The following is a 16288-nucleotide window of genomic DNA, read 5'->3' on the forward strand; positions in this document are numbered from 1 at the left end:
TTGATTTCAACAGTTGGAACGGGAACTGACTGAACTCAGAGGATCTGGCAAAGGGCACAATGATAGATCCAGTAACAATAAAGTAACTGAGCTTGAAAAATCAAAGAACTGTGAAACTGTCACAGAAGAACCAAGTCTTCAACAGAAGATAGTGACCAAACTAAATGCCTTGAATGAAAGGGTAACATTCTGGAACAAAAAACTAGATGAGTATGTTTAATGAATTATCTAGTTGTTCAAATTTGAAACATGAGGGAAAAGAATGTTCTGGGCCACTGGTCGAGCTCAATTCTCTCCTTCAGGAATGGAAAGAATTACAGTATGAAGTAAAACACGACATGTTTTTCCAGTCCAGTTCTTAGTAGAGGTAGGCATCATTGGTTCAAAGTTAGCATATAGTTTTTTACAGAAGCAATACTTTACTAGGAACACTGGACTTCCCCTGAGTGGCTTCTTGTCACATCATGACTCTAGTGTCTGCAAATTAAAAACATTAGTTTTTTTAACGTTAGCTGCTACTGGTGCAGAAAGCACATACAAAAGTTGTCTGGAATCATGTAGAAAGAAACTCAGGTTGAGTATCAACTAGAAACATAAAGCAAGAAGACTTAGTAAGTACTGTGAATGTTTTTTTTAATTTACTAAGGCACTAAGTGGATAAGTTAGTTTGCCCTGTAATAATAAATACTAACAAAATAATAACTAATATTTATTGAGTTCTTACTCTGTGCCAAGCTCTTGGCTAAGAGCTTTACATATATTTTGCCTATAATCCTCAAAAAAGCCTATTCAGGTGTAGGTACTATCAATCTTGTCATTTTCTGAGAAATTGCAGCAGAAAAATGTTGTGACTTGTCTAAGATCTGAGAATCATAAATGGTGGATCCAGGAGAGTCTTCTAACCTTCACTTACTCTGAGGTTAACAAAATTTCAGGTGATTTTAATTGCCAAAAACAGAATGTCTTTTACTTGGTTTAACTGTTAGCACCAAGCTTTCTTTATCCATTGATGAAAGCCTTATATTTTAACATCAGCTTAGAAGAAACTATCATGAATTTTAATGTTGTGATTTTTAGATCATTTTAATAGCTTTGTTTTTTTCTTAAATAGAATTGAAGGAATTTATCGTATTGAAGTCAAACAAAAGAAGAAAAGTCATAGTTTATTAATCCCATTTTTGTTAATTGAGTTGGAGACTGTGGGAAACATCCACTTTGAAGAAGGCACTCGATCTGATGACTGGTAAATCTTTTGATATTTAGTTATAGCTTTAAAACTAATTTTAAGTGCTTAGGATCATCAACCAAAATATCAACTTATAAAAATCTTAAAATGTCCCATTTCAAAACACTTTCCATATTGACTATTCATCCACTGAAAATTGGCAGTTACCTACTTTACCATATATACATTTCTCTGTTTATACTATTGCCATGAGCTAACCTGAAAACATCCTAATAGTATTTCTCTGCTCTTTACTTAATTTCCCTTAGCCCAAGAGCAGAATATAATTTAGAAAAGCTTATGGTCAAGAATTAATTTTATGTATGTTTATACGGTTTATTTATGGACTGAATATAGCCCTGGATTCTGAATACTGGGTGAGAAGCTAGAATAGGGAAGGAGTGGCAAAGCAGGATTGGCAACAGCAAGTTGCAAACACTGGAGGAGACTGCCTAGTAAATTTCCTGGGGGTCAATGATCAAAGTGAAACCAGTTGTCTAGAGCTAGAGTCAGGGTGCACATAGACTTTATGAGTTAAAACAAGGCAGACACTTGAAAACCAGGAATTCGGGTGAAAAGCCCATTTGGACAAAAATGGCGAAAGCCACCCAAAATGGAAACAGGAAAAAGGCATCCACACTTCAGAATCAAGGCCTACTGGTAGACACAAGGAAGTGGTTGTGTTGCTTCAGCTAGATGGTACAACCAAAAAAATGATCCTAAAAAAAGAGAGTCTTGGCACAAAAATATCATAACTTTCATATTTCTGCAGTCACTTTCTCAAAATTGAGAAGCCCGTGAACAAGGAACCATGTAAAGCTATAGAATGGACTTGATATATCACCCCAGAGGATGGTTTTACTCACAGTCAGTGTTGAAACAAACACTGATTTTTGTGAAGTAAAATGCAAAACTTACAGTAACCTTTTAGAAAGAAAAATGTGTGACTGTTATCCATTACTTTAAGCCAAGTCCTCTGATTCTATTAGATGTGGCTCTAACTCACCTCTGTGAGTAAATCTTCTGAAGGGCCTTGGGGGTACTTTGGTGGAAAAGTCTAAGACGCTCTGCCCAAGGGACAAAGGCATCTTTTAAAATACTTTCTTTTGTATCAGTAGATCCATTTGCCCAACAGTTATCACTGTTGCTTAACCACAATATTTGATTTTTATACACAAAGATATAAAAGGTATTCATCCCAGTTCCCATGTAAACAAGTAGAGGCCTTGATTTTTCAAGTGTAAGAATTGAATGGTGTCTCTCTGCAGGATGTATGCGTAATTCTTCAGTCTTTCATTTGTATTCACTCACCCTAAACAGAATTGTTTTTTATTATTTGTTTCTTTTTAACTTATCGCAAAGTAGGCTCTTTATAAAACAAGTACATTAGTGAAAAAAATATGTAAAAGCAAAATAACTAAAAAGCCATTTAGGTAACCGTGTCAGCCTGATAGTAATTTAGATAGCTTTGGTGGATTTTAATAGGCATTAACAATTGTTTACTTGGTTTTAATAAAAATAACCTTGATCCATTTTAAGGAGAAAATCAAATACATGTTGGCAAAATTTCAAGGACTGTTTGTTACTTTTAGCATACTACAAGCTTGGCTACCTTAGCTCTGATCTTTTACGTATATTGGGAAATAACAAAGTGCTTTAAATTGCTCTGTGTGGTACATATCTAGTCATTTTATAATTTAAACACTGACTTTTCTTTAATATTTTTAAGGCCAATATTTAGCATTTAAATAAAAAGTACTGGAGTAGAGCTAGAACTAAAACATAAAGGTTTTCTATCAGAAAAGCCTATGTTTATAGTAAAAGAGCATTGCAGATTTCTAATTGTATATCGTTGAATATTTTTTAGCTTCATTTCTTTTATGAAATTGAAGAGCTTTATTTTTCAGTTTAAAAAGTCCTGATTTTACAGAGACTTGCCTGTTGAGTAGATTGTTGCCACTACAGCGTTTTCATTATAGATCATATTATTTACCTCTGTATTGCCAACTGAGTTATCTATTGATATCAGACAACATTTATTAACATTTATCAGATGGGGACTCCAAAGTATCAAAGATGCTGTCCTTGTGCTTGAGAAGCTTTTTTAACCTGGTTATAGATACATGGCATTTACAATTTAAAAAAATAACTTCAAAGTACCACAAAACAATATATAAGTGACTCTGTGAGCTCCTTGGGGACAGATAGGATGTGCCTTATAAGTCATTACATCTAGCATAGGGCTGGCTGGATTCATAACTCAATAGATAACTACTAATTGAAATCTCCATATCAATATATACATACTCACTTAGTAGGTTCACTCTTTTCTATAAAATAACTTTCAGTAATTAATCTAACTTTTTATATATAAACATTTCATGCTGTACTGTTTTAGGGAGCTACAGAAACTCAGACTTTTTGTTTTATACTGTTTTATATTTGTTTTTGATATGGTTTAAGTCAGCAAGTCAGTTAACAGTATTTATTAAATGCTTGTTTAGGATTTTGAAGTGATTTTAATAGATTTTATTAAGCTCCAGCCATTTAAAACCATGTGCATTCTACATTTGCTAAATGGGTGCATCATTTGTATATTAATGAACGTTTGTAGGCATCTCTCTGTATAACTGAATATCTTAGTTAACATGTATATCACCACTGTGGATGCTCACACATTCAGCTCTTACTGAATGAGTGAGGGCACCCGGTGACATGAAGGGCCCTCACTCTCCTAACCTCTGCAGATCTTGTTGCTGTTAGCCATTCCTTCCGTGTAACTTCACCTCTCTCTCTCTTTTTTTTTTTTTGTAGTTAGACATTTCCTATTTTCTTTTTACACTCTCCCTTGACAGTCTCTTCTACTCCTGCACTTTCAAAAATTACTTAAAGTTACAATCTCTCTCCTTTACTCCAGTCCTGAATTTCTACCTATTAGACATTTCTAGACATTCCAACTGGCAAGGCAAACTCAATACATTTAAAACGGAACTCAGCTGTAAAGTAAAAAATAGACAGTGGGGTTAGAGTCAGAAAGCCTAGGTTCAAACTCTATCTGCATAGTCTTAAAATGGTTATTTAACTCATCTGAATGTCATCTGTAAAATGAGAAAATAAAAAACTATCACAAAAGGTTACTGTTAGGATTAGACAAGGTGATGTGAAAATATTTAGTTCTTAATCTTTTTGCTTTTGTTTTCCTCTTCCTGCCCACAAACCACCCCTTCCTTCTGACTCCTCCATTCCTGTTTGTAGCACTACCGTCCTCTTAGTCATAGAGGCACAACAAACACTGAAGCCATTCTTGACTCCATTCTCTTTCTTAATCTCCATATCCAATCAGCCTAAGACGCACAGGTTCTCTCCATAATGTCTCTCGCATTCGTTCTCTCCTTCTTTGTAACCAAAATCTCCTGCACACGGGCCGTCATGACCTTCCTCTTAGACTATTGCTACATATAGCCGGTCCCTTCCTATGCCAAGAGCACTCTGTTAAAAACAAAACAAAAGCCTCCTGTAGCAACCTGTTATCTTCCAAATTACATTCTAACTCTTCACCCTGACATTCAATGTCCTTCACTGTATAGTCTCCAAACTACCCTAACCCCTTTTCAAACCCTTTCAGAGTCAGCTGAACTGTGCATGCCTCACTGCTCTTGGAATATACCTGGTACACCATCACATAAGTGGTTTTCTTTGTTCTACTTCCTTCACCCAGAATGCCTCGCATCCCAGGCCCTGGCTCTATCATTGCCTGTCAAAACTTACTTTATCTTCAAGGATGACATCAAAAGCCATTCCTTTGTGAGGAATTTTCTTGTCATCTCCATCAGCTATAGTCATTTCTTCTTCTTTTTGAATCTTCATAGCACTGAGTTTTATCTCTCCTATCTTATACTCTATTATAATTTTGCTTGTACTTGTCCTATTACTGTTTCACTTTATTGGTTTATAAACTCGGTAAAGATAGAGACTGCATCTTTTTAATCTTTGAGTCTTTTCTACTTTGTTCACTTGCTCAGCATTCATCCACTGAGCTTCTACCATAAGTCACATTCTATGCTAGGTGCTAGTGATAAAAGTCAAATAAGATATAGTTCCCTCTCTAATCAAGCCTACAATCTGGTGTAGAAGACTATGGTAATGAAACAGTAATAAGTTCTGGGATGATTGTACACATGGAGAATGTAGGAGGGGGCAGCTGTGTGAAGATCAAAGCAGAGTGACGAGTTAGAGAAAGTATTCTGGAAGTGGGGACACTTGAGGCAGATGCTTTGATCTGAGTTTTGAAGGACCGATAGAAGTTAACTATACGAAGAATTAGAGGAAGGACTTTGCAGGCAGAGGAAACAGCATGTGAAAGGGTGTGGAAATAGTATAATATGTTCGGAGAACTCAGTAGTTCCACATGACAAGGGCCTGATCATTAAGGGTCTTGCAGGCTGGGCTGGGTAGTTTGAATTTTGCCCTTAAATCTATCAGACTCTTTGAAAGAAAGGTGTAGCAGATTTCAATATTATTTTATACAAAGTCCTAGAGAGTCATTATTTCAGGTTCAGACTAAAATGTGTATACATCAGTAATGTATACGGATATACATTATATCAGTATACATTATACATTATATGTATAAAGATTATACATTATATGTATAAAGACCAGTAATGACATGCTCCCCAGTTGCATGTAGCACATATTCAACAATGGTGTGAGAACTTATCATCCTCCATGACGTACTGATAATATTGTAAGTCTCAGTACTTCTCTATCAGCATAGGTCTGTTCTCCCTCCTCCAGCAGTATTGCAGCCTCTGAATGATGTTTTCTCATCCATGGTGTGGCCAGGTGATTGAATGAATTGCTTTACTACTGTGACCCCAGATAGCACAGAGCCCTTGTCCTCTCAGCATCAGGGTTCCGTATCTCCAGGGCTCTAGGAATTCCATATAAGGAAAGGATCAGCTGCTTAATTCCCAAAGAAAAGCTCTATGAAAGGATCATACTACTTGGAGTTTCCTGTACCATTCCTGGTTCTTGCATTCCTGGGAGACCAGGCTAGAAGCTGGGAACTGTCCATTCATCACTTCCATCTATTCTTGATTACTCTCAAGGGCAATTCTCGATTACCCTTTTGTTACTTTATAACAAAAACCTTATCTACATAAAATGCCTATAGCACTAGTTTCTATCAGAGCACAATAATAATGATAATAATAATAATTAGAGTGCAAGTAATAATGAGTTTCAGTGGTTCCAGGACATGTTGTTTAGGGGTGACTTGGACTAATTTAGGCGCACCCAGGAAATAATCCCTCTGTATATGACACTGTAGGTTTCCCACTGCACATGATGATCTGGTTGTTTAGCCGGACCTCTGAACTAGTTAGCAGCATTCTGCTGGATTGCAGCACTATTTCTATCTGTCTCCTGTACCAGACTGCAAGCTCCTCTGGGATTAGTATGGTTTGGGCAGCTCACTTTTCAACTCTGGGGGAAGAGTAACTGGGCAGTTCCTAGCTGTACTGGTTCAGTCTTCGCTAGTGAGAAAGGCGGAATGCTCTAAATTAGGAGCTCAGATGTTAGTCTTAGGAAGAGACAACCCATCAGGAAGCTTACCTTTGTGATCTTAGCCCACACCCATGCTCAGGCCCTGGTTGATTATCCCAGTGAGGACCAGTCATCTCATTCAAAGGCAGATGTACCCCATATAGGAGCACTTAACTTCCTTTTCAAACTGATCCATTTTTTTCAAATTTATTTTTTATTTTTACTTTTTTTTTCATTAAGGTAACATTGGTTTATAACATTATATGTTTCATGTGTACAACATTACACTTCTACTTTTGTATACATTACAGCGTGCTCACCACCAAATATTTAGTTTCCATCTGTCACCATACAGTTGACCACCCCCCCTTGAATTTCAAATTAACCTAAATTCTGTGCTACTTTAAGACAGGGCCAGAATTATTACTTTGATCATGGCCAGGTAAGGGCAGCAGAAAGCAAATGAGCATTGTGTATATTTTCCTGAGATCTTCACACAGCAGGCCCCTACTTCTCCTTCAATTCTTAGCTCAAATATCTTCTTTGAACGGTCTTACCCAAGACCTGTCTTAAGTATCCCCTGCTCCATTCCTTACCCCCAAGCCTCTCTTTCTTCAGAGCACTTACCAGTTTAGATTTTTTTTATGTCTTGTTTATTTTTTTGTCCAACTCCCTTGGAAGATAGGGTCCATGAGAGCAGGGACCCTGCCTCTTTCACTTCTATATCCCTAGTTATGAAGTTATTGCAATAGCCCAACTAAGAGATGATGGTGATTTTAACTAGGAAAATAGCAGTGGTAATGATTAAATAGGGTCGTATTCAGGATGTATTTTAGATATAGAGTCAAGCAGACTTGCTGAAGACTCGGATATTGGTGAGGAAGAGAGGAGGCAATGTTTATTCCTGGGATTTTAACCTAAGCTACCAGTTAGGTGATGTTGCCATATCCTGAGATGGAAAACACTCAGGAGGAGCAGGTTTAAAGGCAGGTGAGTTAAATTTGAGAGGCCTATTACATATACAAGTGAACATAGCAAGCAGGTAGTTGGATGTTCAAGTGTGGGTATATCCAGCTAAGTGGGGTAAGGGTAAAGCCTGAAAATAAAATGTTGGAATTTACTAGTATAATAAATATATATGTATATGTACTTACATATATATATAAATAATATATTTAAAATATGTATCCCCAAAGGACCAGGTGAAATCACCTAGGGATAGAGTTTATGGAAACAAGAGGAGAGCCAAAGACTGATTCCTGGGGCAATCCAACATTTAGAAGTCTGTCAGAGGAAAGAGAAGCAGCAAAGAAAAACATGAAAGAGCAGCCAGTAAGATGAAAGCCAGAAGCATGTAGTTTCACTGAAGCCAAAAAAGGAAGTGTTTCAATAAAGGAGGATTGCTCCATATCTTTTAGTCAGAACAAATACATAATAATTAATAAAAGAACTATTATTTTACGTTTCAAAGTTTAGCGCCTCTTTTACTGATTGAATAAGAACCAAATCAGAGCCATACTATATGACCATTTATCTTTAGCAAAAAAACATAAAATATTAGCTATTACTTTTTTCATATGTAACTTTGTGTTCTCAACATTTTAAGGAAAATCTCTTTTCTTTGCATATATTTTGTAATCCCATATAGGTTTAATTCCTGCTATGAATTAATTCTATCACGTTTTTGTACATGGGACTTCAGAACATATGGTATTACAGGAGTGAAAGTAAAACGTGTCATCAAGGTTAACAACCGTATTCTGAGACTAAAATTTGAAGAGAAATTCCAAAAGTTTTTGGACAATGAAGATATGCATGATTCAGAGTAAGAAGTTAACTTCCATAAGGAACATTTTTACAACAGTCTGATTTTATTTTGTAAAAAAAAGTCTTTCTGTTTTAAAAGTTTACAATATTGAAAAATATCCTTGTCAGTAAATAGTTCCTTTTCATGCATCTTCCTTGACTAGGATGACCTCATAGTTTATCCACATTGGAGCTCTTTTTGAGACTGAGGAGGAGTGGAAGTTTAATAATGACACTGGAACATCCAGCGTAAATGGGAAATATCCTGGGCAAGGCATATGGTCAACTTATCTACAGCTAGGCTTTTCTGAAATCAATTCTAAAACTTTTTTTGTCTTAATTATTCTTAAGGAGCTGTCAACAGATGCTGGAATGCCTTTTTTATGTTTTTGATCCTGAAGTTACAGTGAAGAAAAAGCATCTGCTACACATACTTGAAAAAGGATTCAAAGACAGTGAAACGAGCAAGGTAGCATAAAATGTCATTCAGAATAATGCTTTCTTCCTAATGAATAAAGCTCTGCCACTGATTAAGCGTGGTTTGATTCTCAATGCTTTCATTCATGTTATAGCAAACTTATACTGTTTCACAAAAAGCTTAGTGCTATCATGGAAAGTACAATCCCTCAGTATCCAAGGGGGATTGGTTCCAGGACCTCCCACAAATACCGAAATCCAAGGATGCTCAAGTCCCTTATATGAAATGGCATACTATTGGCATATAACCTGTGCACATCCTTCTGTATACTTTAAATCACCTCTAGATTACTTATAATACCTAATACAATGTAAATGCTATGTAAATAGTTGTAAGTACAATGTAAATTCTATGTAAATAGTTGTGGAAGCAGGGCAAATTCAAGTTTTGCTTTTTGGAACTTTCCAGAATTCTTTTTTTAAAATATTTTCAATCTACAGTTGGTTGAATCATGAATTACTTTATCTTCATGATTATCTATTTAATCTTTCTAGGCATCTTATATTTTATATTGTGATCCTTTTGTGGATGATCTTGAAATCCACTTCTTTAATCTGTTTTAAACTCTCCAAGGTCTTCTCCATCTTGAAAAAATTCATTCAGTTAACACTGCTGTGCTTTCTATCATCCTATTTTTCTCTTTACTTTTACTGCCACCATTTCTTTATTCTCTACTTCATTTTCCCCACCTTGATACTGATATTGCTTTATCCTTGGTCACTCCTGAGCTCCAAAATATCCAATCAACCTTTCTCGGTCCTCCACCCATTTGACGAGGCAGCTGTAGCACACTGGTATAGATCAGTGTTTCCTAATCCTTTTCTCATCATGGCACGCATAAAATCAAAGTATTGCTGCATTTGAATCCTGGCTTTCCTACTCACCAGCTGGGTGACTTCACCTCTCTGTGCCTGTTTCATCCATTCTGTAAAGTGAAGATAATAATAGTATCTACTTAACAGAATGGTTAGGATTTAGTGAGATATGCGCAATAAAGTTCTTGGATACTTGTTCATAGCATCATTATTCACAATAGCCAAAAAGTAGAAGCAACCCAAATGTCCATTAACAGATGAATGGATAAATAAAATGTGGTATATACATACAATAGAATATTATTCAGTTATAAGAAGAAATCAAATTCTGATACATGCTACAACATGGATGAACCTTGAAAACATTATGTTAAGTAAAAGAAGCCAGACACAAAGGGACAAATACTGTATGATTCCACTTACATAAGGTATCTAGAATAGGGAAATTGGTAGAGACAGAAAGTAGAATAGAGGTTACCAGGGGATGGGGAGGATAGAGGGACGGAGAGTTATTGTTTAATGAGTATACAGGTTCAATTTGGGATGACGTTCTGGAAATGGATAGTGGTGATGGTTGTACAACATCGTGAATGTACTTAATGCCAATGAATTGTACACTTTAAAATGGTTAAAATGGTAGCTTTTACCTTATGTGTTTTTTTTACCACAATAAAAAAAAAAAATCACCAAGAAAGCTTTCCAGCCTCTCGGTGGAGAATAAATTGGAGAGGGTAGAAGCAATGACAGGGGCACTATATGGGGGAGGTCCTACAGCAGCTCAGACCAGAGATGATGGTGGCTTCAGCAGGGTGGTATAGTGAGAGTGCCCTCACTGTACTTTCTGGAAGAGAAGTAGGAAGGAGGTGAGGAATTGAGGAAGGCAAGTGAAGTGCTCAGGGTCATATCAGAGAACTCTGAACCATCATGGGCACAGAGGGTGGAGGAAGGATGGGGCTATTTCTGTGTGTTTTCTGCCTGCCAGACACTGTGCTAGCACTTTATCCCCTGCATCTCCTAAAGGAGATACAATATCTCTAATCCTTCCAGCAGCGCTCTACACTGCTCTGTCCAATATGGTAGCCACCACCCACATGTGACTACTGAGCATTTGAAATGTGACTGGTCAGAATTAAGGTGTGCTAAAGGTTTAAGACATATAATACCAGTTTTTGAAGACTTAGTACAGAAAAAAAGACCATAATTTCTTATATTAATTACATATTAAAATGATAATATTTGGGAAATATTAGATTAAATAAAATATATTATTAAAATTTACCAAAAAAGTTCTTAGACCAGTTCCTGGCACATAGAAAAATTTTTATTAAATTCACCATTATTGCTGAAACATTTGATTATGAGACTGACACGCAGCCTTCTGTGCTAAGGAGGCAGGTTATTGCTGAAACATTTGATACTTTTGATTGCTCTTTCCATTTTGAAACTCTCCTTTAGCATCCATACACTATTGTTATCCTCACATTTTTCTGGTTGTCCCATCTTTGTTTCCTTTTCCTTCCCCGTCTTGCCTCTAAACAAGAAAATACCAGAAGGTTAAAGTTTACTATTCTGCCCTTATTTCTCCACACACCATCAATTACTCTCATTGTTAAGATCTTAGAAATGGGGGAACATAATTGGCTAGAAAAATCACTGGGTAGCACAAAGATCAGATAAGCTAAATTTCTATGTTATGGTGTGCACACAATGAGTAAAGATTGACATTTATGTTCTGCATCATTTAAGAGATGGGATCTGATTTTAAAAGATATGCTGTGTAAGCAGCTGAGAAGGAGGATTTGGCTTAGTTTGGCAGTGTCTGGTCCAGGCAGAGAGCCATGCACATAGCCTCTATCTAATGGATATTTAGTGATGTTCATGGAAAATCTGAGATTATAATTACTAGAATGTGGAATTTGTGATCAGATGAGCCACATTTTAGTATTTATTTTTCTAAATCTCTTTCAATAACAGGTTTCAATAAGAAAATAGGCAATTCAGCATTTATATAAAAGATATATTTTAGATAATTTGGCTACTAATATTAAGCTAGTAATAATTTCAAAACTCCAAGATAGTGCAAAGGAGGAGTAGACCTGAGTCCAAATCATGACTTTGACAATTTCTGCTTCAGTCCTTGGATAGATCATATAATCTCTCTTAGGTCTAGTTTTTTTTTTTTTACTGCTAAAAATAGAGATTTTTGTTTGTTTTTTAGAGCTGCTTTCACAGCAAGTAATATGAATATTTCTGATAAAACACTTTTAAAGAAATAACTCTAATCACAATGCAAACTAAAATTTCCATGCATTAGCACAATGAGATGTATCTGGAAAATAATGTAGATTATTAGACCAATTATTAGACTATTTATTTATTTAAATAAGAATCTTCAGTGTAATTTCCCACAGAATTTTCTTTTTGGAATTTGCACAGTTGCTAGTGGAGTATCCTTGAAAATGTGCAAAACTATAGCTCCTGCACCACACAGAGTGGTCAGTTTTGACTCTGGCTGGTTTTACAGGAACAAATGTTGTTCTGTATTACTTTTCATAAATCTATTTGCATATAAATTTAAAATATATAAATGGTTTTATAGAATAAAGTTGCACCTGAAGGTTATCTACTTCTTTTCAGTGAGTCTGACCTGCAGTTTCCTTGCACAGACACATAAACATAAAATGATAAACCATCTTACTAAAGTTGAAGTATTGTCAATCTTGTAAAAATACTCATACTTTGTTTTTCTTTACAGCTGCCTCTCAGAAAAGAAGCTGTTATTCTTGCTAACAGCCTAAGTATATGTGAGTGTCCCAGAATTGAATTTCTACAGCAAAAGTACAAGGATGAGAAGAAAAACTCTCTTGAGCATGAGCTCTTCAGACATGGTAATACAAGTATGCAGTGTTTCTGAACTTTTAAGTTCTAAGTATTCAAATTCATTAATTATTTTCATATTTTTGATACGTGGTTTTATCAACCTGGGAGGTTTTCTGAAACGCATTTTATTTAGTATTTACCAGTGTAGTGATACATGACTTTCTGATCTATTACTTTAGTCAGGTAGTCAACAAATATTTACTGAGTGATTATTATCAGCAACATCAATAGTGTGAGACTTATTCGTTAATCATATTTAATCCATCTTATATGAAATAAACACTTTTCATAATCTGCTTTTGTTCATTAAGTTGTGTCCTAAAAATAAACTTAACATATTTATGTACATGTTATACACACACACACACACACACACACACACACAATCACCATACAAACCCCAAATTCATAGGAAAGAGAAAAGAGAACTTGGCCTATTTATATGATCATCATTATATAAAGCACTCGGGAAGGCAGGACTTATTTGTCCTTAATTATCAAAATATAAGATGATAAGAAACCCTGGTTATAAATCTAAAATTGGCTAAAGACAAATTGTGAAGTGTATGGATTGCTTTAAAGTTGCCTTATAGAAGATAAATGTTTGGTATCTTAATTTAGTCACAGTTATTAGTACTTTATTTGCACCTTGAATATATGTAAATAAAAGTACATGAGTCAGTTTGTAGGACACTTCTGGGAGAGGTTCCCAGGTACCCACAAACTGGGGACAAAGACCAGCTCATCATGTCCTCTCTTGCCCCACCCTCTTCCACTTTTCATTCTTCAGTTCCACCAGTATTTATTGAATGCTTACTGGGTATTAGGCATTTGGTTGGTGATAGGGATTTAGTCAATACAGACTAGACAGTTTCTCCTCTATGGTGCTTACAAACAATAATATCCAAATAAATGTAAAATTACAATTATAATAAGAGCTACAAAGATGAATTTGTACTATGAATAATGCATAGTACCAAAGAATGTAAAATAAAGAGAATTGATTAGGTCAGGGAGTAAGGGACATCTATTCTTTGGTCTCAACTATGCAACCTTCGGAAGACTGGGTAGTCAGAAATCTGGTTAACTGAATTCTATAAAAGTAATATTCTAGGTTCCAGACTCTAGCTCTGTTATAAGATGATTCATGCTGAACTAAATTATGTGTGTTTTGCAGTCTTTCATTCAGTTAATAATAATCAGAAAATTAAGCAGATTACTGAATCTAGAAAGAACTCCTATTTGAAAAAACCATTTGCTTCTTTTTTTCTCATCCTCTCCATTCTCATGTAAGAAATATCCATGACAGGGACTTCCCTGGCAGTCCAGTTGTTAATACTTCACCTTCCATTGCAGGGGGTGCTGATTTGATCCCTGGTGGGGGAGCTGAGATCCCACATGCCTTGTGGCCAAAAAACCAAAGCATAAAACAGAAGCAATATTGTAACAAATTCAATAAAGACTTTAACAATAGTCCACATCAAGAAAAATCTTAAAAAAAAAAAAAAATATCCATGATGTTTTTCTTGATCCTTCTGGAATATACTTTCTAAAACAATTAGGTTCTCCAAATTTACATTTCATAACTTGTACATAGTTTTTAAAAGTCATCTGAATACTTTATGCATAGTAATTAGAAGTTGTTTCATAGGATTCAGTGACTCCTAGAGATCCTTAGGATTTAGTGAATTTCAAGGTTCCTTAATACCTAAAGGGAAAAGAAATGTTCATCCATTCAGTAGACATATATTGAGTGCCTCTTATGATCTAAGCTATGTGCTGATGATACAGAGATGAATTTTTACCTAGTTAACAAGAACAACAAATTTCTTTTCTTAAATTAATTCATAAAAATATTGATAAATATTGTCTTCTTTCCTTCTTCCTTCTCTGTAAAGCTTTGCTTGATATAATCACAGGAATTCTCTTTTATAACCATTTTATTTATGCAACAAATATTTATTGAGCTCCTATTTTGGATCAAGCAGTGTGCTGTGTGCTTTACGGTGGCAGACAAGATAGCCAGGATCTCTACCTTTACAAAATATACAGTCAAGTCTGGGGCCAATAAGGAAGATGATATTGGAAAATTATTCAAATGAATTAGTGTTAAAACATATTGTTTTTTCATACTAGGCATCCTCCTGATTACAAAGGTTTTCCTTGGCCAGAGTGTTCAGGCTCGTGATCAGGACTCCATCAGTCAAGCCAACTACCCAATGATTAATTCAGTGTTCATTCCTCAAAAATATTTACTAAGTATGTCTGCCATGAAGATAAATCTTTTTTCATCTTTCTGAATACAAAATATTTTCATTTAATACAGATGCTTACAGTTTAACCTCTACCTAACAAAACTTATAAACTTTTTTATAAAAACCTGTTCCTAGCTACTAATGAACTTCTATATTTCTATTTCCTACTTCAGTGACATTTATATATGTGTGCGTGTAGATATTTTATTTTGTAATAAAAGTTTGTTTTATGTTTTATATACACAGATATATATATATATGTATAATATATGTATTTCAAAAAATAGAACCCACCCAACTTTTAACAACAAAAAAGTAATATATTTGTCAAAAACTATATGGCTAAACATTGAATAGAAAAGTGAAAAAGTATGAAAAGGAAAAGGAGATGAATAAAACTAAACCCTACTAGTCTTTGTAGTGAAAGGGTGACTAGTATTTATAGAATTAAGAAATTGTCTACAGTGGTGGGAAGATATAAGAGAAAAAAACCTCAATGACATAATATTTAGAACTTACTGAGTTTGTTGTTTATTAATCAATGTAAGGGTGAAAAAAGTATATTATATATCATTTTGAAGAATGTTTGTTTTGCTTGTTTTTGTTTTTTATTTTACCCTAGATTCTATCATGGGACAAAGAAACTGTGATTGCAGCATTCGGCAGTACAAGTGGTTTGTCTTTGATCATGACCTTGTTTTGCCTGAATACATCGTAGAATTTGAGTATATTACAGTGGTATGAATGCATTTTTAAAAATTTTTCTTTATTTTTTTGGCTGCAGTGGGTCTTAGTTGCGGCACGCGGGATCATCGTTGAGGCATGCAGGATCTTTTGTTGTGGCACACAGGCTTCTCTCTGTGTGGCACATGGGCTTCAGGGCACAAGGGCTCTGTAGTTTGCAGCACGCAGGGTCTCTAGTTGAGGCATGCGAGCTCAGTAGTTGTGGCGCGTGGGCTTAGTTGCCCCAGGCATGTGGGATCTCAGTTCCCTGACCAGGGATCGAACCCATGTCCCCTGCATTGGAAGGCGGATTCTTTACCACTGGACCACCAGGGAAATCCCATGAATGCATTTTAAAAACTGGAATTCCTTAAATGAGAACAGAACAGTAATTTGAAGCCTCTTAATGTTATGTTTATAATATATATACAGGCATACCTCGGAAATATTGTGGGTTCAGTTCCAGACCACTACAATAAAGTGACTATTGCAGTAAAGTTAGTCACACTAATTTTTTGGTTTCCCAGTGCATATAAAAGTTATTTTTACACTATACTGT

The 16288-nt window shown here is 35.4% G+C and overlaps 1 protein-coding gene across 1 annotated transcript in view; it reads left to right on the forward strand.

The window, feature by feature from the left end:
- LRRC9 (leucine rich repeat containing 9) overlaps positions 1–16288 on the forward strand; it is a 95062-nt gene that overhangs the window by 20328 nt on the left and 58446 nt on the right. The window contains exons 9-15 of the mRNA XM_059915736.1: positions 14–210; positions 1112–1243; positions 8421–8597; positions 8930–9047; positions 12627–12759; positions 14888–15010; positions 15629–15744. Coding sequence (XP_059771719.1) covers positions 14–210; positions 1112–1243; positions 8421–8597; positions 8930–9047; positions 12627–12759; positions 14888–15010; positions 15629–15744 — 996 coding nt within the window. The remainder of the gene's footprint in view (positions 1–13; positions 211–1111; positions 1244–8420; positions 8598–8929; positions 9048–12626; positions 12760–14887; positions 15011–15628; positions 15745–16288) is intronic.

This window comes from Balaenoptera ricei, chromosome 2 (genome assembly GCF_028023285.1).
Source record: "Balaenoptera ricei isolate mBalRic1 chromosome 2, mBalRic1.hap2, whole genome shotgun sequence".
Classification (NCBI taxonomy): domain Eukaryota; kingdom Metazoa; phylum Chordata; class Mammalia; order Artiodactyla; family Balaenopteridae; genus Balaenoptera; species Balaenoptera ricei.